This window comes from Oryx dammah, unplaced genomic scaffold (genome assembly GCF_014754425.2).
Source record: "Oryx dammah isolate SB20612 unplaced genomic scaffold, SCBI_Odam_1.1 HiC_scaffold_3, whole genome shotgun sequence".
Taxonomy (NCBI): Eukaryota; Metazoa; Chordata; class Mammalia; order Artiodactyla; family Bovidae; genus Oryx; species Oryx dammah.
Window position 1 is genome coordinate 82,661,405 of NW_024070187.1, and position 20,811 is coordinate 82,682,215.

General features: G+C 34.5%; 1 protein-coding gene across 1 annotated transcript in view; it reads right to left on the reverse strand.

Annotated features, from left to right (window-relative positions):
* UBA6 (ubiquitin like modifier activating enzyme 6) overlaps window positions 1–20,811 on the reverse strand; it is a 90,071-nt gene that overhangs the window by 24,111 nt on the left and 45,149 nt on the right. Inside the window, exons 10-18 of the mRNA XM_040238290.1 lie at window positions 15,460–15,563; window positions 13,977–14,039; window positions 12,970–13,046; window positions 12,436–12,502; window positions 10,092–10,235; window positions 6,570–6,637; window positions 5,757–5,835; window positions 4,701–4,781; window positions 372–449 (exon numbers count right to left, since the gene is read on the reverse strand). Of these exons, the coding sequence (XP_040094224.1) occupies window positions 372–449; window positions 4,701–4,781; window positions 5,757–5,835; window positions 6,570–6,637; window positions 10,092–10,235; window positions 12,436–12,502; window positions 12,970–13,046; window positions 13,977–14,039; window positions 15,460–15,563 (761 nt within the window). The remainder of the gene's footprint in view (window positions 1–371; window positions 450–4,700; window positions 4,782–5,756; window positions 5,836–6,569; window positions 6,638–10,091; window positions 10,236–12,435; window positions 12,503–12,969; window positions 13,047–13,976; window positions 14,040–15,459; window positions 15,564–20,811) is intronic.

The following is a 20,811-nucleotide window of genomic DNA, read 5'->3' on the forward strand; positions in this document are numbered from 1 at the left end:
TAAACTTTATCCGTTTTATAATAAAACTTAAAAAAAAAAACATGTCAAATCTGTCACCTATAAAAAACTTCAAATTAGGGAACCTGTTTTTATATCCTTAGATGTTTCTAAAATTAAATATATGATACATCTTGATTATAAAATGACAAAAATATTGCCAAAAATATGATTCACAACTCAGATTTTAACATCCAGAATCAATACAAAAATAATTTTTATATTAAAATAAAATTATGTATTTTCCCTGTCATTCCCATTATTTGATAATTTGAGAGATTCTAATAAAGATACTACACTTTTTCAAGCACCATTTTCCATTTTTCTATTTAACACAACAGAGGATTTAAATTTGAATCAGTATAACAACACACCTGTATGTGATGAGGACGAAATAGGAACTGTCTATTCAAGTTGGATTTTTCTATCAAGTCAGGATCTGTTACTGTAACCTAATATCAAAGAAAAAAAATGCCTGAAATTACATGAGATAAGTTTAAATTGACTTCACTTTCCTCTGAATGACTCCCACAAGTTATAAATCATTTTGGCTGGTGAAAGTTATAATAAAAAATACTCAAAACTGGTAACCAACACTACTGTTTTTATACTTATATTTAAAGATAATATTTAGCATAGGAACATGTCAAACAAAATAGCTAAAACCAAGTGCAGATCCTGATCGAAACAACATCTTTCTTCATAACAAAATATAGGTTAAATATCACTATCACATTTTAGAAACACATAATGGGTTAGTCATAGAAGATTCGGCTCTTTTTTTCTATACATGTTTATTCTCAATCTCGACTGAAAAGAACACTTACATGTTTCAATTTGTAAGGAATTCTTGCTAAAGCAGAGGTATACAAACTACAGTGCAGGCAGCTGTTTTTCTAAATTATTTTTACTGGAACAGTGTCACACCATTTGTTTAGTATTGGTTATGGCTGTTTTTATACCGCAATGGCAGAGCTCAGTAGCTATGACAGACTTAACATCCACAAACCTAGAACAGTTACAGTCTGGTTAAGAAAAAATTTGCATACCTCCATTTTAAAGGATGCAAGATGAAAGTAAACAGAGCCAAGATAATTTTAAAAGTAGTCATAATGGTATGACTCATGAACTGGTATGGAAGTTAAATCTGTTTTTATGCAGTGATATTCAAAATTTTAACATGTACATGTAACTTAAGATCTAAAATGAAACTCTCCATTTCCTCTAGAACAATGGAGGATATCTGAACTCTCCCTTCTATTTTCTGTGATATCAAGGAACATTTTACTTATTTTTAACCATCTCATTGCAAAATGTCAACATTTTAATTAAAGGTTTTAAAAATCAATGCTTATCTAAACCTAAGACTGTTGTCAAATGCTTCTACTTACCCTTGGCTTCACACACTTCCTGTATTAACCCCATAGTGCATTCACTGAGAACTAGCTAGTGATAACCTTTCATCATTTTACTTGTCAGTTATCTTTATTTCTCTCAAAAGATAATTTAGTTGGGTATAGGAATCTAGGTTGATAAGTCACTTGTACTATGAAGATATGCTTCCCTGTCTTCAGGTGTGTACTTATTCCTGGTTAAGTCTACCAAGTAATCATTTTTTTGTAATCTTTTTCATTTCTGCATTTGATTTGTTTGGGATTAATTTAGGTTTTTAATCGGAACACACTTGTCTCTTCAATTCTGGAAACTTCTGTCATTATCCTTACATGTTCCTTATCTTTACTCTCTCTGGAAATTCTACATTTATGTTAGACCATGCAAATGTATCCTCTTTAATTAAAAAGGAAAAAGACTCTCTCTACACTACATTCTAGGTATTAATATTTATCTCTTAGTCATCAGTTCTCACTTCAGCTACATTTGAATTTTAAGTTCACTGACTATACAGAAATTCTTTCTGGGCTTTTGGTAAAAATTTCCTTCCCCTCCTCATGTTTTCATTACTCTATGTCTTTGGTCATTTTTAACTTTACAGTCTGTTTGTTACATTATTTGTAGCACTTTTATTTTCTGTATTTCTTGGAGAGCTAATTCTTCGATTTTCATCGGCTGATTCTTTCAGGTGGTGGGCTTTCCTTGTGGCTCAGCTGGTAAAGAATCTGCCTGCAATGCAGGAGACCTGAGTTTGATCACTGGGTTGGGAAGATCCCCTGGAGAAGGGAAGGCTACCCACTCAGTAGTCCGGCCTGGAGAATTCCATGGACTCTGTAGTCCATGGGTCACAGAGTAGGACACAATTGAGTGACTTTCACTTTTCAGGTGGTACCTTTTTCTAGAGATTTGTGATTTTCCACTGTGGACTGTCTTGAATGGATGTTGATTTTGCTGTATAGTCCTATGTATGCTCAGTGTGTATTACCATAACGCAGTTTTGCCATTGTTTAATCTAGAGGTTTCAACACCCCCAAATTTGTTATATTCTTTTATCTGCTTGAAATTTTGATATGATAAAATTTTGGACCCATACACCAGCACGGTGCATGATGAGTTGCAACTTCTCACAAATGACTTCCCTTTTCTATTAATAGTTAATGTACCAGAACACTTGTGAATTACCACAGCTTTTAGGTCAGGGACTAATTTCCCTCTTGGTTTCTGGAACTCGGGGATTTCTCTTTACTTCCTTCTAGTTAAGTTTGGATACACATGTAAATATTTTATAAAAGAATAATTTATACAGTAAGAATAATTTACATAGTATTTGCAGTACGTTCAAGACTGCCCAATTAACTTATCTTGTTTTCATACTTGAAGTAAGTTGGTTTATTTACTATAGCTCTTTTCCTGACTTTTTATATGCTGATATGTTATTGTGAATTTCTAAGGAGTAAAGTAGGTGTTATTCAAACTTAACACAACAAAGGACTTCCTTTTCTTTTTTATAAATATTTTAAAAGTCAGCAGAACTAATAGTGGTTTGTGGAAAACAATTTAGGAAATGTTGAACAAGAATGCTGTGTGGATCACAACAAACTGTGGAAAAATCTTAAAGAGATGGGAATACCAGACCACCTGACCTATCTCCTGAGAAATCTGTGTGAAGATCAAGAAGCAACAGTTAGAACTGGACATGGAACAACAGACTGGTTCCAAATCAAGAAAGGAGTACATCAAGGCTGTATACTGTCACCTGCTTGTTTAACTTATATGCACAGTGTATCATGAGAAACGCTGGGCTAGATGAGATATAAGCTGGAATCAAGATTGTTGAGAAAAATATCAATAACCTCAGATATGCAGATGACACTACCCTCATGGCAGAAAGGGAAGAACTAAAGAGCCTCTTGATAAAAGTGAAAGAGGAGAGTGAAAAAGTTGGCTTAAAGCTCAACATTCAGAAAACTAAGATCATGGCATCCGGTCCCATCACTTTATGGCAAATAGATGGGGAAAGAATGGAAACAGTGACAGACTTAATTGTTTTGGGCTCCAAAATCACTGCAGATGCTGACTGCAGCCATGAAATTAAAAGACACTTGCTCCTTCAAAGAAAAGTTATGACCAACATAGACTGCATATTAAAAAGCAGAGACATTACTTTGCCAAAAAAGGTCCATCTAGTCAAGGATATGGTTTTTCCAGGAGTCATGTATGGACAGACTATAAAGAAAGCTGAGAGCAGAAGAATTGATGCTTTTGAATTGTGGTGTTGGAGAAGACTCTTGAGAGTCCTTTGGACTGCAAGGAGATCCAACCAGTCCATCCTAAAGGAAATCAGTCCTGAATATTCATTGGAAGGACTGATGCTGGAGCTGAAACTCCCAATACTTTGGCCATCTGATGCAAAGAACTGACTCATTTGAAAAGACCCTGATGCTGGGAAAGATTGAAGGCGGGAGGAGAAAGGGATGACAGAAGATGAGATGGTTGGATGGAATCAACGACTTGATGGACATGAGTTTGAGTAAGCTCCGGAGTTGGTGATGGACAGGGAAGCCTGGCAGGCTGTAGTCCACAGGGTTTGCAAAGAGTCGGACGTGACTGAGCGACTGAACTGAACTGAGCAAGAATAACATAACTGTAGGAGATCTGCCTATGACTGTAATAGCAAGCTTAATAAACTATAAAACATGAACGATTCCACAAATTTTAGTCATTTAATTACTATTAAGCATCATGGTAAATCTATAATATCACTACTGCAAGTACTACTACATTTTAAAGGCAAGCAGCATCAGTGAAATATATTTTTATTTAAATATATGACATGGTTTTCCAATTAACTCACATATATCATCTTAATTTATATTATATACCGATGTTTTTATTACTCATTCTTCTTTGATCACCAATTGAAACAATATCTGAGTACTCTGCAACTTTCTAATGTTAACTTCTCTCATCTTAAATATTTATTTAGTAAGAAGTAGTATCTAATGAAATAACAATATTGATGTGCTTTTTTATTTGAAAAGCCCATTCATATTTGATCTTCATAATTATGAGGCAAGTAGTACAATAACAGTTTCACAGTAAATTAAGAAAGAAAGTGAGGAGCAGAAAACTCAAGTGTTTGCCACAAAGTTACATGAATTTTGAAAAATGGTCAGGGTAGAATCATCCAATTTGTAGCCTAATACCCTACCCTCAAAAATCAATGCTTTGGATCCAAGCAGTCTAATGTGGTTCAAAAATGGGCAGCCAGAGAAATATAACTTTTTAAGTCTCAAGGATTTATATCTTACCATTCCTTTCTCTTTGCCTGTGCCAACACCAAGCAAAGCAAAATTTTTTAACATTTCACAGCCTATGGCTCCACATCCTACCTGCAGAGAAGAAAAAAATATAACAGCTTAAATAATATTAAAACTTCTACTTACTAAAGAGCAATTTCATCTTAATTTTCTTCAAATGCTGTTATAATAACATACTTTTAAAAATAATGTGAATATTAAAAATAATTTTAAAATTATTTTATTTTAAAATATTTAATGGTTCATGGTATCATGAGTGTTTCAGCTAAAGAAAAAAATGTATAAATCATAGAAGGAAAAGCATAGTATCTACAATTCTTTTAAACAGAAGACATTTTAATATTCCAAACGAAAGCCAAATATTGAACTCATTTTTTTATATAAGATGGAAACAGCCAGCATGAAAGAGTGTAAAATTCTAATTAAAAAGATTACTTGTTTGCAGAAATTTTTCTAAATTCATTTGATGAATATAACTATTCTAAGACTTTTAAATAAAAACTAACAATAGTTCTACATGTAAATAAAAGCTCAGCGATAACTGCTGACTTTCAAAATGTTACTTAAAAAAGGAATATTAAAAATCAGCAGTATTTTTAGGACCGATTATAATAGTTATGGCAGGAAAAGAAGTTTTATGCTACTGAGGAGCTTCCCTGCCCAACGCAGTAAGACACTTAAGAAAGATCCACCTACATATTCTTACATTTGACAACAACCACAATTTTTAATGTATTTCTAGAAAATCATTTAATGTTCAAAACTATTATATTTTAATTTTACATGTATTAATTCTTTAGGTGATGGGTTGGCAAACTCTTAAGGGGCCAGAAAGTGAATGTTTTTAGCTTTGTAGGCCATATGGTCTTTGTTAAAAACAGGCAGTAGGATGGATTTGGCCTGCAAGCCACAGTTTAAAAATTCCTGTTTAAAACATTTCCTGAATATCTACTGTATTATTTAGAAATGGTACTCCTTTAACAAATTAATTTGAAGCACTATAGCAGTTTGATTGTACTATTTATTCTCATCATTATTCCCACTTACTAAAAAGACATTCAAATTTTGTAGCTTCTGACATAAAGTATCTCCAATGCAGGCTCGTAAGGCATCATATCTATCTCCTCTGGAGAAAACAACACAAACCAAAAAAATAGAAAGGCATAAAAAAATTAAGGTTAGTTTCATTACTACTGGTACCAATTTAATGCTTTATTTAAACAGAATACTCTTTAGGAGTTTCTTCCAAACTAACAGATAATTAATTTTATTTGAAAAAGAAAAAAACCTCATAGAGAAATCAGGTTTTTCTTTTTTTCATTTGACTAATATAACTCCAAATGACTTGAATGAAGTTAACTTTAGTTTCTCCAGAAAAACATTTTTAAGGCAGGGATTTTACAAAAGTTCATAGAGAAGACTATGGATGGGCTTTGAAGTTGTTAACCCACTTAAATTGAAAGCAGAACTTTGGGTTACATCTATTTTTTTGGAGAAAGAATTAATAAGCTTTGATTAGATTCTCAAAGAGATCTGTAACCCAAATAAGTGAAGAATGACTGACATAAATAAAAGATGCAGGTATCAACTGTTTTCATATAAAATCAGAATGGTGTTTTGAAACTTAACCACTCTCATTATACACAATTTAAAACTTTATATTCAATATTAATAAAATGTTTACAAGATACTGCATTATTATGACACAATCTATACATGTAGAGGAGAAAAGACTGCAGAAGTGAGTGAATTAGGAGAAAATACATTTAAAACAAATCCATGTTTATACAAAAATTCTTTAATTTTGGTGCTGCTTATAAATATACAACTAAGGAAAAAGCAAAAAAATGTCAGTATTACCGTGGGAGAAATTCTTCTCGTTCAGATTTGCTGAGGGATTCGACAAGATCTGCTGCTTCAATGTATAACTTAAAATAGAATAAAAAAACACAGCTTACTATGTAGAAAACTAAACTGCTAGAAAAAGTAATTATCTTCTGTAGTATGGTTAAATCTGAGGAATTATAAAAAGATAATATTTGATTCAGGTCATTTTAGCCATCTTACAGATGATATATCTAAATCTTAAACAAAAGGAAATTTCACCTCCAAATCTATTTACTATAACTATATAAACTCAGGAAGCATCATTCAATTTCAATTACATTTGAATAAATAATTTGATTACTTAGATAGGAAAGTACCTATCCTGTATTATTTTCCAACGTGGGTATATTATATATCGCTTATAATTACTACATACATACTAAGAGGAAGTTGTCTATGGACCCACAATCTAAGCATATAAAATACATCAGACAGAATTAGTTTAAGTTAATGAAAAAAACTTGACCAGATGGTCAACACTGAAATCAGACTGATTATATTCTTTGCAGCCAAAGATGGAGAAGCTCTATACAGTCAACAAAAACAAGACCAGGAGCTGATTGTGGCTCAGACCATGAACTCCTTATTACCAAATTCAGACTTAAATTGAAGAAAGTAGGGAAAACCACTAGACCATTCAGGTATGACCTAATCAAATCCCTTATGATTATACAGTGGAAGTGAGAAATAGATTTAAGGGACTAGGTCTGATAGATAAGAGTGCCTGATGAAATATGGACGGAGGTTTGTAACACTGTACAGGAGACAGGGATCAAGACCATCCCCATGGAAAAGAAATGCAAAAAGGCAAAATGGCTGTCTGAGGAGGCCTTACACATAGCTGTGAAAAGAAGAGAAGCCAAAAGCAAAGGAGAAAAGGAAAGATATAAGCACCTGAATGCAGAGTTCCAAAGAATAGCAAGAAGAGATAAGAAAGCCTTCATCAGCGATCAATGGAAAGAAATAGAGGAAAACCACAGAGTGGGAAAGACTAGAGATCTCTTCAAAAAAATTAGAGATACCAAGGGAACATTTCATCCAAAGATGGGCTCGATAAAGGACAAAAATGGTATGGACCTAACAGAAGCAGAAGATATTAAGAAGAGGTGGCAAGAATACACAGAAGAACTGTACAAAAAAGATCTTCATGACCCAGATAATCACAATGGTATGATCACTCCCCTAGAGCCAGACGTCTTGGAATGTGAAGTCAAGTGGGTCTTAGAAAGCATCACTACAAACAAAGCTAGTGGAGGTGATGGAATTCCTCTTGAGCTGTTTCAAATCCTGAAAGATGATGCTGTGAAAGTGCTGCACTCAATATGCCAGCACATTTGGAAAACTCAGCACTGGCCAAACGACTGGAAAAGGTCAGTTTTCATTCAAATCCCAAAGAAAGGCAATGCCAAAGAATGCTCAAAGTACCACACAATTGCACTCATCTCACATGCTAGTGAAGTAATGCTCAAAATTCTCCAAACCAGGCTTCAGCAATACATGAACTGTGAACTTCCTGATGTTCAAGCTGGTTTTAGAAAAGGCAGAGGAACCAGAGATCAAATTGCCAACATCTGCTGGATCATCAAAAACACAAGAGATTTCCAGAAAAACATCTATTTCTGCTTTATTGACTATGCCAAAGCCTTTGACTGTGTGGATCACAATAAACTGTGGACAATTCTGAAAGAGATGGGAATACCAGACCACCTAACCTGCCTCTTGAGAAACGTATATGCAGGTCAGGAAGCAACAGTTAGAACTGACCATGGAACAACTGACTGGTTCCAAATAGGAAAAGGAGTACGTCAAGGCTGTATATTGTCACCCTGCTTATTTGACTTCTATGCAGAGTACATCATGAGAAACGCTGGGCTGGAAGAAGCACAAGCTAGAATCAAGATTGCCGGGAGAAATATCAATAACCTCAGATATGCGGATGACACCACCCTTATGGCAGAAAGTGAAGAGGAATTAAAAAGCCTCTTGATGAAAGTGAAAGAGGAGAGTGAAAAAGTTGGCTTAAAGCTCAACATTCAGAAAACGAAGATCATGGCATCTGGTCCCATCACTCCATGGGAAATAGATGGGGAAACAGTGGAAACAGTGTCAGACTTTATTTTGGGAGGCTCCAAAATCACTGCAGATGGTGACTGCAGCCATGAAATTAAAAGACGTTTACTCCTAGGAAGGAAAGTTATGACCAACCTAGATAGCATATTCAAAAGCAGAGACATTACTTTGCCAACAAAGGTCCATCAGGTCAAGGCTATGGTTTTTCCAGTAGTGATGTATGGATGTGAGAGTTGGACTGTGAAGAAAGCTGAGTGCCGAAGAATTGATGCTTTTGAACTGTGGTGTTGGAGAAGACTCTCGAGAGTCCCTTGGACTGCAAGGAGATCCAACCAGTCCATTCTAATGGAGATCAGTCCTGAGGGTTCTTTGGAAGGAATGATTGTAAAGATGAAACTCCAATACTTTGGCCACCTCATGCAAAGAGCTGACTCATTGGAAAAGACTCTAATGCTGGGAGGGATTGGAGGCAGGAGGAAAAGGGGATGACAGAGGATGAGATGGCTGGATGGCATCAACGAGTCGATGGACATGAGTTTGAGTAAACTCTGTGAGTTGGTGATGGACAGGAAGGCCTGGCATGCTGTGATTAATGGGGTTGCAAAGAGTCAGACACGACTGAGCAACTGAACTGAACTGAATTGATGGCTAAATTTGAACATGATCATGAACATGAATAAATGATTATTTATTTAAAGATAAACTCTACTTTAATAACACAATTTATACTCCCTATGCTGCTAACAATTATACCTAAACCACTCTTACCACTGAATTCACCAGCAAAATAGCATTACTTAATAGCATTTGTCAAATTTAAATTATAAATTTACTAATTTTAACTGTTAAAACTAAATTTAAAACTTTTAAAAACAATATGTTCAAAGTTTTTCAAAAAATAAAGGGCCTGAAAAGTGTCCTTTGATACACTCTTGCCAATTATTCTTTTTGATAACAGAAACCAAAGGTTTTCCATCCTGTGATGCTTTTACCCTATATAGTGTCCAACTTTTATCATTCCTATGCTTCCTACCTTTAGAAATTTATTCTTCGATGCTAGGGAATCTGAAGATTCATGATGCCAATGTAACTCCATGGAACAGTTCAAGAATCCTGAAAGTGCACGACTGCTAAGCTAACAGTAGTGGAAACCAAATAAAAGGATAGAAAATGCACTCCCTCACTCTCACAAATGAGAGAAATACATCCTAGAATGCAACTCTGGGTTAAATCCCATATCTTCAACAAATGATCTTGTCAGTTTCTATTACAGAATTAAATTTTGGTAGCACATCACACCCAATTTATGCATGAAAAATATATTTTTGCTTTCATATTGATCAATACTATTTTGTACCTTAGAATTTGTTATATGGGTAACTAATTCAGCCTTAAGTATAAAAAATATTAAAATAGAGAACTAACCCACTGGCACAAAGGAGAAAACTTTCCTGTTACAGCTTTCAGTACTTCTTGGCTGGCAACACCTCCTACTGCTGCAGCAAGTGGGGGTAAAAAGCCTTGGGCAGTCCAAGAAAGCCAACGCACGATGTCATAATTTACTTCAGGCTGAAACACAAGCCACAAAAGACAATAATCTTAATAGTATTTTTATGGTATAAGCTAAACTGCAATGACTTGATGTGAGAATTATAGTTTAACTTTTAAAAGAGCTACTCAATTTCCAGAATAGTTTTTAAATCCTAAAAAAAGTCCCAATCTCATAACAAAAGATCCAACTGCATGTCAGTTAACGTAAACAGTATTTTTATTGACCAGAACCCATGCATTTTTGTTTTTTGACTCTCCATGTGACACTAGGGAACAATTTAGAATTAACTAGATTATCAACCATTTATAGTTCTTGTCAGAGAACAGTTCTGTAATGTTAATTAGCCAGAATTTTTAAAGACACATTTTAATGAAAAAACATGGTAAAACCTTGAACCAGATAAATAAAAATAAAATGATCCAAGGATAAGAAAGGATAAGGAGCCATCATTTTACGTTAAGTGGTACATAAAAAGAAAAACAGTAAAATAATGAGGCAAGGTATTGTTAGAAAAGGCAGTTTACATAAGCAACTAAGCCCATGTATCGCAACTATTGAACCTGTACTCTAGAGCCTGGAAGCTGCAACTACTGAGGCCACGTGTTGCAGCTACTAAAGTCTGTGTACCCTCGATAGTCCATACTCTGCAACAAGAAAAGGTACCAAGATGAGAAGCCTGCATATTGCAACTACAGAGTAGCCCCCGTGTGATGTAACTAGAGAAAAACCCACACAGCAAAGAAGACCCAGCACACTCAAAAATAAATAAATAAACAGAATTCTAAAAACAAAAAAATCTTAAAAGAAAAGGCAGTTTAGAAAAAAAAAAAAAATCAAGAGAGTAATGGCACTTTTATATACTAATCTAAAGGCCACTCATCACAAAGTTCTCAAATTATCATACTTAAAGATGATGTTTTTCAAAATATAATTTATTAGTATTTTTAAGGAAAAAATGGAGAATTGGATGTTAGAGCTATTATTTTAGCACAATTCTTATTTGTCACAAAGATCTCTTCATGAGCTCTGGCTTCTCTTTCTCTTCCTGTTCTTTCAGTATCAGTAACTGTGATCTTAAGATTCAAGCAGGGATCAATTAATCTCTTGAAATTCTATGTGAAATAACAGTATTTGTGTATTTAAGGGGGAATACTGTTAATTCTAAGCTCCTTCTGAGAAATGCTTCCCTGGTGGTTCAGATCTGCAGATGCAGGAGACCTGGGTTCAATCCCTGAATCGGGAAGATCCCCTGAAGAAGGGAATGGCTACCCACTCCATTATTCTTGCCTGGAGAATCCATGGACAGAGAAATCAGACAGGCTACATTCCACAGGGCTGCAAGGAATTGGACATGATAGAGTGTCTAACACTTTTACTTTCTTTCTTAGAAATGCACCAGAGAGCACATGTGATTTCAAGTCTTATTTTAAAGCTACAGCGGTCAAGAAAGGATGGTACTAGTAGAAAGACAGAAACAACCAATGGAAGACAATGTTGAATTCAGAAAGAGCCATACACATATGTGGTCAATGAATTTCTGACAAAGAAGCCAAAAAAACAAAGAACGAAACAAAACAAAAAACAAAAACAAATGAAGAAAAAAACTGTCTTTTCAATAAACAGGCTAGAATACTGATACAAAATATTCTGATACAAAAAATTAACTTAGTTCTATGCCTGACAAGGTAGAAAAAGATGAATTCATAAATGTACAAAACTGTACACAATGAGTTAAAAATGTATAATGATGTACACTGTGCAAGGTCTATAAATATAAACTCACAACACAATAAATCTTCTAGAAGAAAATAAGGGAGAAAAGATTTGTGATTTTGGCTTAAAAAAGGCACAAACCATAAAAAAGAAAAAACTGATGAATTAAACTTTATCAAAATTAAAAACTTCTGTTCCTTAAAAGACGTTGTAATAACATGAAAAGACAACCCACAGACTGGAAGAGAGTATCTGTAAAATGTGTTTTCTATATGTAAAGAACTGACTTCTATATGTAAAGAACTCACTTAATCAATAAGAAGAAAACTATCTAATTAAAAGAGGCAAAGGTTTGAAAAACTCAAGTTGAATTTAATGTCAAATAACTTGCCTACTGTCACAGAGTCAATAAGTAGCAAAACTGGAATTTGAAGGCTAAGAGAACATTAATATATAGAAAATTTTTATGTTATACAATTTTTGACACCCAAACTGAATATTCACCTTCTCTTCCAAAGTTTCACTTATAGATGTTGCTAGTTTCAACAGTTCTTCTGAATCTTGTTGGCACCTAGAATTCAAAATAAAGCACCTCAATGTCAATTTTCTCAATAGCTAATTGAAATTTAAGAAATATGTTAAAAAACTGGACTTTTGCTAACCATGTAACATGAAGTGTTTACTGACTTTAAAGACAGCTGGTTTATAAATACATTCCTTCAAAATCATGCTCACTTAAGAACAGTTTATAAATAAGAATTTAGTTTTACATGTATAAAGCAAAAACTTTTCGCAACAATACATAGAAGGTAAAAATTATATAATGGATTTATAATTTAATAGTTCTCAGATTTTTTTAAGTTGTAGCTTTTGAAAACTTCAAAATAGGAAAAATTTTATTTAGTATAACTCCATTTTTATAAATTGATCTTTCCACTTCAATGAGAAAAATAGGCTGGGTCAGAACTGTTTACACAATTTGGTGTATCTAGTAGTATTTCAATAAGAAAAAAGATTGTTTCAAAGAAAGAACATTACCCAATATTTGGCTTGCGACTATAGTTCTCCTGAAACTGGTCCAAGGCAAGCATGGCTGAGTGAATCTCTAAAGGTGCCTATTGAGAACATTAAAAATTGGTCAGTATTTAGTGAATGTATAATATGTGTCAGGCACTGTGCTAATATCTTTAAGACATAATTTAACTTAATTAATAAATGAATTAGCTTATTACTATTATCTTTAACAGATGAGGAAGCTGAGGCTTGAGAAGTTAAAGGACTTGACTGACTTCAAGCTATAGTTAAGTAACAGATCCAAGTTCTAATCCCAAGGTGTATGACTCATTTTCATTAGGTTATCCATATGAAACAAAGTAGTATCAACTAAACAAAGGAAACAAAATGTTGGTATGAGAATTCCTTTTTCTTTTCTTATCAATTATTTATAAATTTCAAAACTGTTATTATAATTCTTTACTTATCACAAATACATTCACCAGTATAAAACTGACCCAGTGACTTCAAAAAGCAAAATAAATGTTTCCAAGATTTTTAGGGAAGAAATATGTATTATATAAAACTCTACATGGTTCAGAAAATCTCTTAATAAGATTACCTTTGCATAAATTAATGAAACCACCTTTTAACTATCAAACCTGGCATATCATAAAAGAAAACCTTTTCCCTATTATTTAAACATTATCCATTATATAAAATCCTATTTTTAATCTAGGAGTCAGCTTGATACATGAATACAACCTTTATTTTTAAAGAAGCTAATGGTCTGACAGAAAAGTATATATATATATATATATATATATATACATACATACATACACATACATACATACATATATATACACACACACTAGAAATATATACATAATTGCTCTCTCTATATATACAGTTGCACTATTATATATATAGTTGTACTATATATATTTACATATACATATATATATAGTTGGTCTGTTTTAAATTTATAATTGCTTATCATTCCCACCCCCCATTGCACTGCCTCTCTCAAATCTACAGGGTTTATTTACCTCAGGTTTGCTAAAATCCACAATAAGGTACTTTGGATGTTTCAGTTGCATCTCTAATGATTCCTAATAGAAAAAAACAAAACAAACAATAGAAAAAAAATCCACCATTACTTCAGAGCAAGCAAGTGACTACTTGATAAATGACACAGAGCACTAAAAGCAATGGCTCCTTCTAAAAGGTCTGAGATAAGTAAGGTTGGGCTAATACATTTTAACTGAAATGTAAAGTAGCTACCATTCCCTGGTTACTTATTTTCTTACTATCTCACTTTATACTTCTAATGTTAAATGCAACTGGACAACCTGCTCCACATAATAAATCTGGGAAACTTAAACATGTGTGTGTGTACTCGAAAAAAATCTATTATCTTCATCGAAGAGCTACCATATTTTTTCTGATACCAAGTTTCAGGACTTGTTATACCTGACAAGACTTGAATAAATACCCAGTTAAAATTTTCTGTGTGGAGCAAAGAACACACGAAGGCCAAAAAACTCAACAAACAAGACAATAAACCACCCCCTCTGAAAAAAACGCACCAAACCCAATCTTAAATTTATTGAGGCCTAGCTTAGAGGTTAAAGCGTCTGCCTGCAATGCAGGAGACCCAGGTTCGATCCCTGGGTTGGGAAGTTCCCCTGGAGAAGGAAATGGCAACCCACTCCAGGATTCTTGCCTGGAGAATCCCATGGACAGAGGAGCCTGGTGGGCTACAGTCCACGGGACTCTCAAAGAGTCGGACACGACTGAACGACTTCACTTTCTTTAAGTTGAAGCATAATTCAAAACTAGGGACAATAGAAAAAGGAAACAATGCTGGGGCAGATTTGACAAGATACAGTATTTTATTCTGTTGCTTTGCTCCAACTCTGGGCTGAACAAAACCTTGTGGATGACTTCAGTTAATAATTGTTCTGGAAAAGAAGTTATTCAAGTCAAAACCTTGAGAACTTTCAAGAAAAAAGAGATATATTAGACTACTTATAATGAGAAGTGGCCTAAGGATTTAAGCAGCAAGAGGCTTCTTAATTCCTTGATAAAAGTAGCCTCTACATTGTCTTTAAACAGATACATACATTTCCTTTCAATGCCAGTTTATAGGAATTATTTAACATATCTAACATACACTTTCTTGAAATCGAAAAAAATTAAAATCTAAAAACCTGGAATAACAAATATGATAAATAAAAGAAATATTTCTTTTGCTTTAAAAATGTAACTGAATAATAAAATACAAACTGAATCAATGCTTGTTAAATTTTTCAAATACATATTAGTTACATCTTCTGTCTTAGGAAGTAATTACAAGAAGTATGATCAACTCTAAATTTTTTTTGTTAAGGTCGGTTTATTTTCATTGATTTCATTTTCCTCAAAGTGGGTACAAATTAAAAAACAAAATCTCTTCAACGAGTAATTTTATTTTTTCTCTCCTGCCATTCTTCTGTAAAGAAATATATTTAAGAGAAAAAAAATACTTACAAAGCAGAATGTTTTAGAAGTCTTAACTTGAATAGCTATGCCTCCATGTAAATAAGGTTCCAGTTCTGTAGTATCACCAATGCTAAAAGAAAATGGTGATACCACTAAAAGAAGGGAAAAAAGAAAACCATTATCTACTGATATGAGTATTTAATTTGAAAGTTTATGATAAAAAAGATGTTAATTTTTCCTAATTTAAAAAAATTAAGAAAATTTCAGTATAAATCTTTTCTATTTCGGGGGATGTGTGGGTAGGTGGAAGTTGGGGAGCTAGACAGATTATCTTTCCAATATGAATATAAGGACTTAAATGCATAAACACCCAAGAAAACTTGGAAGGAAAAAAGGGAATGAGAGGTGCTTATTATTAGGTATTAAAATACTTTATGAAGCCTCAATAATTAATATACTGGTATGTGTTATATACATAGTTGATAATAATATAACTGTGATACTGGCTCATGAATAGAAAGGCAGAAAGTTTATTCAGTAAAAGACCTGCAAAAGACAAAATTAAGGTGGTACCACAAACCAGTAAAAAAAGATCACTCAATAAATTTTTTGGGAAAAAAGTCACGTGGGGAAGTACTTCAAATGGACAGAAGTTTTAAATGTCAAAAAGATTATTAGATAGGAGTATGGGATAAAAATTTCTTTAAAACTTTGCACTAAGGAAGGCATTTCTAATTATGACTCAAAAGCATCCAAGAAAAAATGGAAAACTTTGACATCATATACACACAGTAAAAGCCATCACAAAGTCAAATGCCACATTACAAAAAAATTGTTGTGAATCATATTAAAAAAAAAAAAAAACAACCTTTAGCAAATATGCCCCATATATTAGGAGTTTGGGGGAAAATGATCAATAATACTCATTAAGAAAATGGGTAAAGGATAGATGACTCACATTAAAGGAAAATGAAATAGCTCTAAAGCTTAAGAAAAGATACTTAACTTCATTCATAATATATAAAACGCAAATCAAAATTATACTATACCATATTCAAGAGACCATGAAATACTATGAGCCATAAAGGGGAGAGGAGAAGACTATTCTACATTAATGATGTGAAAAGACCATTGAGGTGTTTAGTTTAATAGAAACACAAAGGGTTTCTATTCATAAGGTGCTACCTTGCATCTAAAAATGCCTAAGGAAAGCCTGGAAGGGCATCTAATAAACTAAGAAAAATGAACAGATAAGAATGAGAGGGAGCCCAAAAGTGGCCATTAAAGTTTTCATTGTAAACATCTGCCTTGTATTTTTTTTTGAATGATTTATTTAAAAAATTCAATTAAATAAACAAGCCTTGTACATTAACTAGACAGAAAAGACCATCAGAGTAAACATTGAACTTAGTTGCCGTTAATTCTGGAATAGAGGGGCGAGGTCTGAAACAGTACTCATTTTTAACTCTTATTTAAACATATATCAGTCAGAATGTCTGCGATCCAAAAATCTGCAAGCAATAAATGCTGGAGAGGGTGTGGAGAGAAGGGAACCCTCCTACACTGTTGGTGGGAATGCAAACTAGTACAGCCACTATGGAGAACAGTGTGGAGATTCCTTAAAAAATTGCAAATAGAAATGCCTTATGACCCAGCAATCCCACTGTTGGGCATACACACAGAGGAAACCAGAATTGAAAGAGACACATATACCCCAATGTTCATTGCAGCACTGTTTATAATAGCCAGGACATGGAAACAACCTAGATGTTCATCAGTAGATGAATGGATAAGAAAGCTGTGGTACATATACACAATGGAGTATTACTCAGCCATTAAAAAGAATACATTTGAATCAGTTCTGATGAGATGGGTGAAACTGGAGCCGATTATACAGAGTGAAGTAAGCCAGAAAGAAAAACACCAATACAGTATACTAACACATATATATGGAATTTAGGAAGATGGCAATGATGACCCTGTATGCAGGACAGCAAAAAAGACACAGATGTGTATAGCGGACTTTTGGACTCAGAGGGAGAGGGAGAGGGTGTGATGATTTGGGAGAATGGCATTGAAACATGTATAATATCATGTAAGAATCGAAATGCCAGTCTATGTCTGATGCAGGATATGACACGCTTGGGGCTGACGCGCGGGGATGACCCAGAGAGATGTTGTGGGGAGGGGGGTGGGAGGGGGGTTCATGTTTGGGAACGCATGTACACCTGTGGTGGATTCATGTCAATCTATGCCAAAACCAATACAGAATTGTAAAGTAAAAATTAAAAATAAATAAATAAATAAAAAATAAACAATAAACATATATATATATTCACATATCAAGAATCAGTTCAGTTCAGTCACTCAGCTGTTTCCAACTCTTTGAGACCCCATGAACTGCAGCACGGCAGGCCTCCCTGTCCACAAGGAACTACTGGAGTCCACCCAAACCCATGTCCATTGAGTCGGTGATGCCATCCAACCATTTCATCCTGTCGTCTGCTTCTCCTCCTGCTCTCAATCTTTCCCAGCCATCAGGGTCTTTTCAAATGAGTCAGCTCTTTGCATCAGGTGGCCAAAGTACTGGAGTTTCAGCTTCAACATCAGTCCTTCCAATGAACACCCAGGACTGATCTCCTTTAGGAAGGACTGGTTGGATCTCCTTGCAGTCCAAGGGACTCTCAAGAGCCTTCTCCAACACCACAGTTCAAAAGTATCAATTCTTCAGCACTCAGCTTTCTTCACAGTCCAACTCTCACATCCATACATGACCACTGGAAAAAACCATAACCCTGACTAGACGGACATTTGTTGGCAAAGTACTGTCTCTGCTTTTGAATATGCTATCTAGGTTGGTCATAACTTTCCTTCCAAGGAGTAAGCGTCTTTTAATTTCATGGCTGCAATCACCATCTGCAGTGATTTTGGAGCCCAAAAAAATAAAGTCTAACACTGTTTCCCCATCTATTTGCTGTGAAGTGATGGGACCGGATGCTAGGATCTTAGTTTTCTGAATATTGAGCTTTAAGCCCATTTTTTCACTCTCCTCTTTCACTTTCATCAAGAGGCTTTTAGTTCTTCTTCACTTTCTGCCATAAGGGTGGTGTCATCTGCATCTCTGAGGCTATTGATATTTCTCCCGGCAATCTTGATTCCAGCTTGTGCTTCCTCCAGCCCAGCGTTTCTCATGATGTAGTCTGCATAGAAGTTAAATAAGCAGGGGGAAAATATACAGCCTTGACGTACTTCTTTTCCTATTTGGAACCAGTCTGTTGTTCCATGTCCAGTTCTAACTGCTGCTTCCTGACCTGCATACAGGTTTCTCAAGAGGCACGTCAGGTGGTCTTGTATTCCCATCTCTTTCAGAATTTCCCACAGTTTATTGTGATTCACACAGTCAAAGGCTTTGGCATAGTCGATAAAGCAGAGAGATGTTTTTCTGGAACTCTCTTGCTTTTTCGATGATTCATTGGATGTTAGCAATTTATATCAAGAATAAGCATATACTATTTTAGTCATTTAAAAATGGTTTTCAAGTAACAGGAAAATTACTTTAAAGCAGTAAATTATCAATTAATAAATATCAGGGGACAAAAAGACTCATCGATTGCTACTCTACTTAAATATTCTTTCTCTGCTCAAAGAATTTTTCATGCAAAATGTGGGTTTTTAAATTTTCATTTCTTGTTACCCAGTGGCTTCTCCTTTCATAAATATAGCCCCAAGATTTGGATCCAGCACCACAGTCCACCACTGAATGGACCCCAAGACAAAAAAGGATACTCTTAAATAACTCAGTCAATTTATGTAAAAATAGACACAAAATTTTCACTATCAATGATCTGAACCTGTATTTTACATATTTAGATACAATCTTGGAAACAAAATACAATAGATTTATTACCAAAGCTTCTTAAAAATAGATTCAAAATTGTTTTGCTATAAAGAGCTCGTAACAGCGACTGTCTTTTTTTCTCTCCTAAGGATCCATTTTTGTAGTCATTAAAACAAAAAAAAGGCAATCAGTTTACCACCAGTCTATACACTGATGACATAATTACATGTTCAGATGCCCTAAAGATAAAACTGAGTCACTTTCAGCTGAACAGGTGTAAACATGCTGTCTGTGAGTTACACAATGTAAAGCAATGTCTTTAACACTTTTACACATGACTGGAGAAAATCATAAACTATGAAGACTAATGATGCCATAAATGCATTCTCTTCGATTTTAAATGGCCTTAAATGAAACCGGGTAACTTTTCGATTTTTAAAACTGTTTATTCTCTTCAGATCTCTGGCCTTGGCACCTTCTCTCTCCTTTGGGTCATGATTTCACCTTAGTCTACTAACAAAACAGACTCCTTCAGTTTCCTGCCAATAAGCCCACAAATCTGCCTGCACTTAACATTCATTCATCCCTTTTCTCCAAGTCAATGAACAAAAAAGTATCTTCACTTGAATACTTCACTGTCACCTCACCTAAAGAGCCTAGTACTCATCTTCTCTCCAAAATTTGCTCCCTTTTTTGCACTCCCTAATGTGTGAATAAATAAGGTGTCAGAATGTTCACTTATCTACCATGAGATAGCAGTATGTCTCTTGCTATCTCAACTCCCACTGTAGAGCTGCTATGTCTTTAAGTTCCTTGAATTCTGTCTTGTTTTTTATTGTTTGCTTCTGCACAGAATACTCTTATCACCATCTTTCTAAGCCAATGCAACCAGTTATAATCAAGATACCCCAACCCTACTGCTGCTACCAAAACTGAGCAGGGATCCTTGCTAAGGTTAGAGTTCCCAGAATTCCTTTTCTCTGTAACACCACTGTCTAATGTTAGTATCTCCTTACTTCGCGTGGATCATAATAAATTGTAGAAAATTCTTAAAGAATGGGAATACCAGACCACCTTACCTGCCTCCTGAGAAATCTGTATGCAGGTCAAGAAGCAATAGTTAGAACCAGACATGGAACAATGGACTGGTTACAAACTGGGAAAGGAGTACATCATGGTTGTATGTCGTCACCCTGCTTATTTAACTTATATGCAGACTACATCGTGTGAAATGCTGGGTTGGATGAAGCACAATCTGGAATCAAGATTGCCAGGAGAAGTATCAATAACCTCAGATATGCAGATGACACCACCGTTACGGCAGAAGTGAAGAGGAATTAAAGAGCCTCTTGATGAAGGTGAAAGAGGAGGGAGAAAAAGCTGGCTTAAAACTCAACATTCCCTAAATGTCCATTGGCAGATGAATGTATAACAAAGTTGTGGTACATATACACAATGAAGTATTACACAGCTATAAGAAGGAATGCATCTGAGTCAGTTCTAATGAGGTGGATAAAACTGGAACCTATTATAAAGAGTGAAGTAAGTCAGGAAGACAAACA